The sequence below is a fragment of the Pterocles gutturalis genome, unplaced genomic scaffold (assembly GCF_000699245.1).
Source record: "Pterocles gutturalis isolate BGI_N339 unplaced genomic scaffold, ASM69924v1 scaffold4387, whole genome shotgun sequence".
NCBI classification, from domain to species: Eukaryota; Metazoa; Chordata; class Aves; order Pterocliformes; family Pteroclidae; genus Pterocles; species Pterocles gutturalis.
This window is the reverse complement of record NW_010112548.1, coordinates 28,184-39,566: the sequence shown is the minus strand read 5'-3', so window position 1 is coordinate 39,566 and position 11,383 is coordinate 28,184. Positions and strand designations below refer to the sequence as shown.

The 11,383-nt window shown below is 44.3% G+C and overlaps 1 protein-coding gene across 1 annotated transcript; it reads left to right on the top strand.

Moving 5' to 3' along the window:
* Positions 1 to 1,361: 1,361 nt before the first annotated feature.
* On the top strand, positions 1,362 to 10,733 carry LOC104462217 (mastermind-like protein 3; the record flags this gene model as incomplete). The annotated part of the gene is made up of 4 exons (XM_010074077.1): positions 1,362 to 1,453; positions 4,137 to 4,266; positions 5,300 to 5,386; positions 9,246 to 10,733. Coding segments are annotated over 4 exons (1,797 nt in total), but the record flags the coding sequence as incomplete, so codon positions are not given.
* Between the last annotated feature and the right edge of the window lie 650 nt (positions 10,734 to 11,383).

The following is an 11,383-nucleotide window of genomic DNA, read 5'->3' as shown; positions in this document are numbered from 1 at the left end:
GCAATATTTTGTACAGTGCTGGCTATAGCTTGTAGTGAAAGCAGAAAAGGAATGTAAAGAAGAGTTGTTCCATCAGACTTAGTGTCCATCTCTGAAGAAATTATGGTGCAGAAATAATTTTACCTATGGACCCGTAAATCTCAGTGAACTTAAGAGGAGCTGAGGGCTTCAGCACCTCCCACGATTGGGCTATGGGTTTTGTACAGGAGTTTTACAAAACTGCTGCTGCATGCATTCTTTTAAATAGATATGCAAAGTCAAACCAAGCAGTTCTGGCATTGCTTTCGTTCCTAGAGATGCATCAAGCTGATTGTGCTGATTGGGGAACTGTTTGTATGAAGGAAAAAGCCAGATCCATTTTGGATGTTTCTGATATCTTTTCTATTTTAGAATTTTCAGTTAGTTGTTTGGTTTTTTTTTAATGGTTTGTAGTCTAGCACAGATTTGTTTCCGAAATAATCTGTCCCATGGTTTTGTGGTTTGGTTTTTTTGGGGTTTTTTTGGGGGTGGGTTTTTGTTTGTTTGTTTGTTTGTTTTTGTTTTTTTGTTTTGTTTCATTTCCCCAAAAGACAGGGCTCAGGAGCTTAATTAGGACTTTGAAAAATCAGTATTAACTCATTAGCGTGGAAGAGATTTATTTCCCTCCCCGCCACGCTTGGGTCTCCTTTGCAATGCCTACTGCACTGTACTTAGATAACTTGCACTCCTTTAAAAGTATTTGTCTTTGGAAAGGAATCTTTAGGTCACCTATGTCCCCAGACAAGCTGCGTAGTCAGGCATGGGGACAGCTGGGGAAGAGGAAGCAAGCTGACAGAGACAAGCTCTGGGATAAATTCACCAAATTCTTTTGTTTGCAGCATGGTATAACTTCTCCTGTTGTTGAGTAACAAGACTTTTCTCTTTTTATATGTTAGTTGTGGAAATCTGTTAGTTCTGATCTTAAATTATTTTCAAATAAAGTTCTGTTTATGGTGATGTTACCCCAAAAGGGTGACTAAAACGTGTGAGCTTGAAACAAGTACAGTGCATAGACTGGCTCGCGTTACCTTCCTTTTCTGATTGTATCAATTGAACACTTTGCTTTGAAAAGCAGGAACTTGAACGTAGTTGTGTGGAATAATCTCTGCAATTACTTAGCCCACCTTGTTTTGAGAAACTGGAAGATGCTACTTCATGCAACTATGCAACAAGTAACCATGCTGACATGAGGTGGTGTTTGTTGGGAGTTAACACCAGTTAAATGAATGGGAGACAAGCGGACAGTTTCTGAGTTCAGCCTTCTAACAGCTTGCTATAGGTCTTCTAGGGATCATCTACTAGACAGGCTTTGGTAATGAAAGAGGTAGAATAGAAGCTCATAGTCCATTGAAACCAACACTGTGATGGGGGGAGCACCAGTGTTCCTTCACCATCCCTCATCCCTTCCAGTTCCTTCTTCCAAGTTTCTCCAAGAGTATTTTTGAGTAGTAAATTATGCACGTGGATTGTGCCACAGCAGTACTTTGCCTGCAACTGAAAGGTAATTTGCTTGCTCTAAGGGCTCTTCCCTTACAGCAGTTAGACAAGATTTTAGTCTGTCAGTTCTGAAGTCATAAACAGAGTTTATTATCCTGCTGGTGCCTTAATAATGAGGGCAAGCAGAGCCTGTGTCAGAGATCTGCTCCTTTTGCAGAGCACAATAATGCTTTCCTTGTCCCAAACGTCCCTTGACCAGAGAGGCAGGGTGGCACCAGTCCACTTCACTAGCTTGCTACAACTTTTGCCCATCCAAGGATGAATCAGGGGAAGATTTTCCCCAGGAGACCATTTCTAGTGTTGCATATGCAGTTTAAAGCACTAGTGAGTAGTGAATGAGTAGCAGTGGTGCATGTGCAACAGCAATGGATATGTTGCTTTGCTCCTTCTTAGCATAAAACACAAGGAGTTCCTGGATTTCTTCTCTACCCTGATTTGCAGGAGTTCTGCAGGAGGTGCAGCTTTAATAATCTGCAGCGTCTGTTTTTTATCATTAGTGTCTCTCCTGTCCGGGTACAAAGCAGACTGGGAGTGTTTTCAAAGGGTGAAGATTTATCAGCACAACTCCCAGACAAGTCAATTAGAGGCCACTTGACTAAATCTTCATAATGCTTTGAAAATGTAGCTTGTGCCGTCTGCAAGGATGGTTGCGTGGAGAGTGTAGGTCAGCTTCTCCGTATGAGAGACAGGAGTAGGCACTGCCAGCTGAGTAGTTCAGCTCTCAGGCTCTTAGCACCTTCATTGAGGCTTTCGCAGGAGCAGAGGAATGCTGGCACTCTCTAAGCGATGAGGTTACTGCTTTGCCAGTGTTTACACTATTGGGCTAACGTAAAATTAAATTGCATGGACCTGAAGAGGAGGAAGCCATGTGGATTGTACAGGAAGGCTGTTTGACAGTGATGACAGCATTTCATCCATGAAAATAATTTGTGTTCTGAAGTCCAGTTAAACTTGCCAATAATTTTGTATTGAGACAGTTAATTGCATCCATTGCATGTGTTTTACTCAACAGCTTCCCCATGGACCCTGCATGCCAAATCTCCTCAGAAGCGTGTCACTTAGTGTCTTTGGATTTATATTTAAGTTGGAGTTGTGTAGAGGGAGAAATTTTGAAAGAAAAACATTTTAAAGGCACATATGCTTCAGAAGGATCACTTTTTTTCCGCAGCCTGTTCTAGACATACCCAGTTTGAGCAGCATAGCTGGCATTTTTTTAAATATGTTTTTCCACTACATTTTGTATAGATTTCTTCCCTCCTGCACCCCTCACTAGCTAGGCATTCTCCACAGTGTTCACTGCTACAGCAGAAAATGTCTTTATTGCAGCAATGCAATGGGGTGGTTTAAAAGACTGCAATAAACACTAGTAAAGGTATATGTGCTTATCTTTTTTTATTTTGATCAAATTAATACATACAGAGCTGGAAGTCCTCTTCTATCACATGACTGGAGCAATGAAAGTACAAAACTTTTTCAGTCTGTTGGAAGTCCTCTTCTATCACATGACTGGAGGAATGGGAGTACAAAACTTTTTCAGTCTGCGATGAAAATCCATCTCCACTGTGATCAGGCACCATCGAAACATGGGAGAAGCCCCAGATGCAGACCTCTCTCCTTTTCTCTCGATCTCTACAGAAATGTGTCTCCTTCTGTTCTCTTGCTCATCCTTCTCTCAGAGCTCTGATGAAAGCTCATACCAGTTCTTGCTTTTCTCTAGCTGCTGTAGCACACATCAGCATCCTTACCTGGCTGGCTGAGGGCAGGTAGAGTCACGGCATTTGCCTGCATTGGCTTTGCCGGCACTGTTGCCGTTTTGCCCCCATCCAGTGCCTTTTCAGTCACCCTTCTTCCCTGTCCTCCTCTTGACCTCCCAGCATGATCCAGTTCCCGCTGGTGGCTGGGAGCCTGACAGCTGGCTGGGCAGGCAGCTCCTGCGGGACTTTACGTCCGCACAGCCGGTCCTCTGGTACTCTGGAACTCTCGCTGCCGAGAGAGTAACTCTTCCTGCCCCACCAGCCTGGCTAAAACGCAAGGAAGCTGATCATTTTCCTCACTGTCAGCTTTTCAGGTTTGACTGGTGCACAGAGCATCTTTTACATCTTATCCTTAACAGGAGTCATTTGCTCTTGTGATGACTGTTTGCAAAAAGAAGGGTGATGACAGACTCCGCAGCAGCCTGGGTAGCAGGCAAAGGTTACTCTGTGAGCCTGCAGAGTCGAACAGGTTACTGGCTAGCTTGGCAGATCAAGATTTTACCGACTTCAAACAGATTTCACAATGTGAATTTCCTGCGTGTTTGAAACGTTGCCCTGGCCAACAAGAACTGGGCAGGCAGGCCCAGCATGGAAGAGCACAGCATGTGCTTTAAGTGAGCAATTGCGATCCAAAATCAATTTGCTACGTCAGGTTTCATCCTGTGAGTTAGCAGGCGTCGGTGCAGTGCTTTCAGCACTGTGAGGAAATGTGAGTAGCAGGGGAGTGGCTTGATGCATGAAATACTTCCATTAGTTGGAAGCAGTTGTAGGTAACCCACCTCCGCTCTGCTTGGCCACTCATCTGAGCTCAGCTCCGACTCGGCTTCTGAAAGGCTGTCTGCTCTCCCCACCATCGCTGCGTGGCAGCTGCAGCAAGTGTCATGATGAGGCCACTGTGGAGCTGATGGACTTCAGACACTGGTCCCAAGATGTGGTTGTACCTCAGGCGGTGATGCCCGTTGTCACTGTTGACTTTTTAATGGCAGTCTCAGAAGTGGTACAGCAAGGAAGGATGTGCAAGAAACGAGGAATCCTTTCAAATGTTAAAGCTGAATTGCTGGCATGCAAATGGCAATACCGATTATTCCTTATTGATCTCGGATTGAGGTGGTTATGGCCATTTATGTCTCCTTAGGAGAGCTGTCACATCAAATTGCTTAGTGTCACTTCACAGCAACCCTTGGGATGCTGGCTAAGCTGTTGGTAGGATTTGAGTGCAGCACAAGAAGGGGTGAACTGGACTTAGTCTTCAGGTTGTGGGCTGGAGATGGCTGAGCTGGGGTGGTTTTTGGCCGAGCTCGTGCTGAGCACACCCTGGCAGAGGTAGGGGGATGGAGATCTGCCTGGAGAAGTTTAAGGGGAGGAAGAAAGATGGGGCAAGCTCACGAACACCTGGAGGAAGAGGTGTTAAACCCAACAGAGTGATGGGAGGGAGAGAAGATGACCTGCAGGAAAGGCCAAGATTGAATCATTGCTATGGAAGAGAACTGAGACCCATTTGAACATGGATGGCTGGTGGACTAAACCATGATTCAACATCAGGAATGGAAAAGGTCAACTTTTATCTTTAACAGAAAGAATCACAGAAGAGCAGTGTAGAGACTTGATAACCCTTGTTTTGTGTAAACATGCATCTTCTCTGAGGAAGATGGACTTTGGGCTTTGGCTGGTTTCTCTGCTTTCCCACTGGGAGCAAAGATAGCTACGGGGCAAGACGTGTCCCACCACAGCTGGCCAACGAGCATGACAGATCTCTTGCAGTTGTCACCCTTGCCTTGTATTGAAGTGGCTGGAGCTGCCTTAACAAGAGCAGAGTCAGCGGCAACATGTTCACTGTGTAGCTGGTAGATGAAAGCACCTGTAAAAGCAACCCCAGGCTCCTTGCCTGTGGGCTCGCAGATCATCTGGGCCACTGAGTGAAAGTGGAAGTGGACCTGTGTTAGACATGGCAAATCATTTAGCTTCTTGGCTTCCACCCCTTTTGGTTTTTGTGTTTTGGTTTTGTTTGTTTGTTTTGGTTTTTTTGAAAGAGCAGTGAAAGGACTAAGCAGCCGCTGCAGCCCTGGTCGCTGCCCGTGGATGGCTGGAACAGCATCGCGACGGTGGAGGATGGGCTGGCGAGTGGTTCGACTGTTGCTATAACAACAGCACCTTGGTCTCATTTCTTTTGAAAAATGAATTGCTGCTGGTGGGATGAAGCGGAGCATCTTCTCCCCGCAGATGAAAGCGCTGCCGACAGCCTCAATGCTCTCTTGTTTACGGATCGGGTCTGTCGTGGCATGTCCGAGCAGCTCTGCCAAACGTTTCGGGACGAGTTGGATTAGACCATGTGGGTCCACGTGTGTCTGCGTGTTTGCGTGCACAGCCTCTGTCCCCTCACCTCTCCCCCAATCAAGAGTCATTTAAAAAGTCAACCCACTAAAGTTTGACCTTTTCTTGCTCTGCAACTAGACTTTCTCCAAAGGCAGAGAAATAATAGTAAGTCCTGCTTCACTCTGTCTTCTGCCTTGGGGTAGAAACCTGCTGTGAAATGCAGGTCCATCAGCCAAATAGTTTGTGTGAATAAAGCTAAAGGCCTATGAATCTGGCAAGGATTTTTTGTTTTGTTTTATTTTTATTTTATGCATCAAGGGTCTTTCCTCCTAGACATAAGTCTGTAAGCTGCTGCTAATATCTTCATGATGCATAGTGTAAATCACATGCACAAGCTATATACTACTACTTAGAAGGAGCCAGAAGACACTTTACAGGAGAATATTTTACTTCAAGGCATTGTTTTTACGGAGGGAAGGGGAGGTGCTGGGATTTTAGCCTAAGACCCTGTGGAGTCCTGGTTTGACTGTTTGCTAGTGTGTGACATTCAAGCCATCCAACAGTTGACATGGTGATTGGGAATGAAATCAAGATATGAAAATTAATGTTTGCATTGAAATAATTTGATAAGAGTATTTCTGTATCGTACCCCAAAAATTTTGTATCTATTGTTATGGCTCCCAACCCCTCCAAAATGCTGGAGCCAAGGCACTTCCCCACCTGCAAAGGTTGTATCCAGCATGTTCCCTTCAAATAAACCTTTCATGTTATGTTTTTGTCTACCTACAGTTTTTAGTGAGCAAACAAAGCAAATAAAAATATTAATTTTTTCTACTGTCTGTTAACTCCCCAGCTCCTAAAACCTCTGAAGGAAGTTAATATGGAACTACAAATTTAGAATACGCTAAATTTTGTTTTCATTTGCAGTAAGACATGATTTCTGTATGTTTGCTGTTTGATGGAAAATAGTTCCCGTGTTAAAGCTGCTTTTAAAGCATGATAAACGTGACTATTAATATCTATATACTGTGCCTGCTTTTACTGTCACTACAGTCACTGTATGTTTGTACAGGGTGACATCCAAGTTTCAGCCCACGGTGAAGTCTTTAGGAGCTGATATTTTTAAGGCTGGTTATTTGCTACTAGATAAACATTCTTTTGGTAAACATCCATGTACAAATAAGACAATGGGCTTTAGGATAAATTAGTAAATGATGTGAAACCTGAAAGTGCATCACTGTTACCGATGTTCTGTAAGGGATGTCTTCAAACTGTGTTGAAAGGTATGGAGTCAGTTCTCTTGTATTTCTCAGGAGATAATCACTCTCATTAACCTGACTTGTTATTAAGACAAATGAAGGTTTTTCCCATCTCTTCCTTATATGATCTTTTCTTCACGACTAGAAGCCTGTCACCAGGTCCTTTGGTATGACTGTTGGTATTTATTGGCTGAACACTGAACTAAAGTAAGAACTTGGGACAAAGGGCCATGGCAAGTTTTGAGCATTTCGTGGAGCATTGTTTTTGTGTTTGTGCCCGTTGAACTTAGCCTTGAGTCACTTGCTGTTCGGTGGCTGTTTTCTGATGTGGAAGGCAAAGAGGGGTAGCGAAATGGCTGAGGAGCTGAAATGGGGATAAGGCAATGCTGTAAATTGTGCGAGTGGCCCATTAGGGACAACACTTAAATATGCTACTGTAAGCCGTGATATCAGCTGGGTTACTGACCACCTGCACTTGAGGCCGGGTTGTGCTCTTTCTTTTCTTGTCTCTGAAGAAAGGAAACTGGAAGTGCCTGTGCTCATGAACCGGTGCCATTACCACATCCGTATCGTCCGTCCCCCGTCTCTGGGGTCTGAACCGGGGTTGTATAAAGATCAGCAAAACAAGCTCTGTAGCTCAGCTGTAGTCTTCTGCCACACACCGATTGCATCGGTCAAAAAGCAGCAGGGAGCTGTAATACCATACGGCGGTGTTCAGTTTAACGTAGGTTTTTAGGGGAGGGAAGCAGTGGAGGTGAGAGCCGTATCATAAGCCCCCTCGTGGGATCTGATTTTTCTCCTTCACACTAGTTCTGGGTGTTGACTTACCTTCCACATGGCTGTTAACAGGCACACATGAGGTGATTACCACCCCTGGGCCAGCGCCTTTTGCTGGAGCGTGCTGCTGCCGTGGCAGGGAGGGATGAAAAGGTGATGCCTCTGTGGCAGGGTGCTGTGTGCCTGGCCGTGTCCTTCTGTGTCACACACCAAAGGGGCCCCGCAGGCCTGAAGGGTGAGAGAAGGGTGCAGCCTTCTCAGAACCGCTCCCTCTGAAACGGGGATGAGATATGGATTTGCTTGCCTGTCTTATACACAGGATGAAAGGGGAGCTAGCCCTCTGGGATGGGAGAAATAAATGGGATCTGGATTGTGGGAAGAAAGAAGGTTGAAGACCTCTAGGTTAGGGAAGGGGTGGGAGCTGGGTGTCTGGGATTTTCATACCAGCAAAAATACTTTAAAAATTGATAAAATCTTTCAGTATTTTGTTTTCTATTGTTCTAGTATCAAGGATGCGAGTGTGTCCTGAAGGCGTTTGCTAGAGCTGTGACCTCTTTGCTTCCTCCCCTCCCCACTATTGTTTTTTGCCTTAGCCAGAGGGATGCTTTTTTTAGCCTGGTACATAAGCAGAGGACCTAAAGTTTGGTGTGGTAGGAGAGGAGTGTGTAGGTTGTTACAGTGCTTTGCTATATTACTTTTAACCTGAATTAAATCTTATATTAATGCATTATTTTTTTATAACATTCTTACAGCTAATTTGGTTGCTTTCCTGGAGACTAGCCTTGCTGTCATTGCTGCTAGTTATTTATGGTTTATGATAACTCCTGGCACACCGGTTATTTCCTTTTTTTTTTTCTGATTTGATTGAGTTAACATCATGCAAAGTGCCTTCTGTTTTTTAGGGTGAATATATTTTTTCCCTAATTTAAAACTGATTATCAATATGTTTTGCAGCCAAGAGGAGAGGGCTAATCAAATGAAACTATATTAATGAATTTTCGCCAAAAATTGTAGTGTCAACAACACATGTTTCAATACAAATAGTCAATCAATTGTATTGCAGGTATTTTTCAAGAAACTTGTAGGAACTTTGAACAAAAAGATTTTCAGAGTAAATAATTTTATTGATTCCTTTTTTTTGGTCCAATTTAAAAGTCTTTAAAGGAGTGGAACTTTCAGTAGACATTGCTTAGTGTTTTGTGAAAACAAAAGTCTCATCATTGTTAGGCCCCAAAAAGTTGAATTACTCTGCTTGCTCCATAAAATTCAGGTAGCTTGGACAGTGCAGGCATATTTTACAGTTCTGTAACTGTGGACCTCTGCTCTCCTATTCACGGACAGGCTTGGTTTGGGCTTTTTTTTTTTTTTTTTTTTTTTTTGTTTTCCTTTTAGGAGCTGGGGTTGGTTTGGCCTTTTTTTTTTTTTTTTTTTTTTTTGGTTGGTTGGTTTAGACTGTCTTCTCAAATTGATCGAGACATAAGAAAGAAATCAAAGAAACTTCCTAATCAGAGTTTTTAAAACCTATTGTCACTAGCAGGCTTGATGAGGAGTGTCTGGCACAAGGCTCATCAGCACTTTTTTTGTCTCTGCAACTGGTTAATTTTTTTTTCTCTTGTTTTGCTTTAAGCTTCAAGAGACGGTCAAAAGGAAGTTGGAAGGCGCACGGTCACCTCTCAATGGAGAACAGCAGAATGGAGTTTGTGATGGGAGCTTTTCTCCGACCAGCAAGAGGATACGGAAGGAGGTACCAGGCATCGAGGCAATCAACAGCTTGCCCAATAATTTGCCTTTGCCTGCTGTTTCTCCTCTTCACCAGCTGGACATGAAAGCTCCCCTGTCACTGCAGAACAGTGGAACTCATGGTAGTGGTGTAGATGACTTGGGTAAAAACGGTGGGCTTTCTGAGATAAAGCTCCCCGTTAATGGTTGCAATGAGCTAGATGATAGTTTTAACATCTTGCAGAACAAGGAGCTAAAGCAAGAGCCTTTGGATGACCCCAGCTGCATAGACACTTCTGAAACATCTCTTTCAAATCAGAACAAGCTCTTTTCGGACATTAACCTGAACGACCAAGAGTGGCAGGAGCTAATAGATGAACTAGCAAACACTGTTCCAGAAGATGATATACAAGATCTGTTCAATGAAGACTTTGAAGAGAAGAAGGAGCCGGAATTTCCCAGGCCTGCCACAGAGACTCAAGAGAGTGCAAGCGTGAAAAGCGATCCATCTCATTCTCCATTTGCTCATGTCCCACTAGGGTCTCCCCAGGTGAGGCCTTCTTCTTCTGGCCCTCCATTTTCAAACGTCTCCACAGCCTCTAGCATCGCTTCTGCATCCAGCGCCCCACCAGCTCCAGTGCCCGCTGGCTCGCCAGCAAACCTTGTTGTTCAGTCACCTCAAACACCCAGCCAGGCCCATACTCCGGGCCAGACGCAGACGCGGTCTGGAAATGGCTATCTTATGAACACAGCAGCAACCGTGGCAGGATCGGGGCCTGGGCCTGTGAATATGCCAAGTGCTGACTTGTCCCCAGCTGAACAGCTCAAGCAAATGGCAGCACAGCAGCAGCAGAGAGCTAAGCTCATGCAGCAGAAGCAGCAGCAGCAGCATCCAAATCAAGCCTCAAGCTGGTCACCTGTGGGACCTCCATCTAGTCCATATGGAGGACCCTTCAGCGCAGAGAAACCAAATAGTCCAATGATGTATCCCCAAGCCTTTAACAACCAAAACCCAATAGTGCCTCCTATGGCAAACAATCCACAGAAGACCACAATTAATAACTACCTCCCTCAAAATCACATGAATATAATCAGTCAGCAGCCAAATAACCTGGGCACAAACTCCTTAAGCAAACAGCCTAATATGCTTTCTTATGGCAACACCAAACCTCTAACCCACTTCAATGCCGAGCTGAGTCAGAGGATGACCCCACCGATGGCAAATCCAAGCAAGAACCCCATGATGCCATACATCCAGCAGCAGCAGTCCCAGCAGCCACAGATGCAAGCTCAGATGGCACACTTGAGCGAGGAGCAGAAACGCATGCTCATCATGAAGCAGAAAGGAATGATGAATCAGCCCATGGCATATGCAACACTTCCTTCCCTTGGTCAGGTAAGCACGAGCGCACAGTACGCAGGCAACCAAAAGGAGGCTAATATGAATGCTTAGTAACTCTTTATATCGTCTCCTCCTCTTTCTCCTGGAAAGTATGGAATGTCGTTGCAGATGCTTTTTGGACTTTTCATGTAGTATTCAGTCATATGAAATAACTGAAATGATGTTGGTTTAAGCATTAGAAATGTTGTTTAAATGGCTTTTTTTCCTGAACTTCCCTGTGCTTCTGCTGATGAGTGCTTAGGGCCACTCTGGGGAGTTTTGGGTTGGAAGTCACTCCTCCTTGGAGGGTTTGTTTCCTTTTTTTTCATAATGTAAGACTTGATGCTTTTGGATCTCAAACCAGTGTATGGCTTAATTTCCGCAGTGTAGTTGGCATTGTAACAAAAATATGGACTGGTTGGACCCTTCTTCTTGGGGTAGGGATCCAACCAGCTTTAAACAGCATATGTGCCATGTTGGCTTGGGGGGAAACAAAAAGGACATTTTGGGTGCTGAGTGCCTTTGGTTTTCACTGGAAGAAGTAAACGCAATTGAGTTTTGGCAGTGCTTGAACCATGCGTGAAATGAGATGGTTTATTCCAGGACTTTCAAGCAGTCTTTAGCAACCTCGGGTATTTTATTGTTGTGAATCTGTAGAGTCTTCT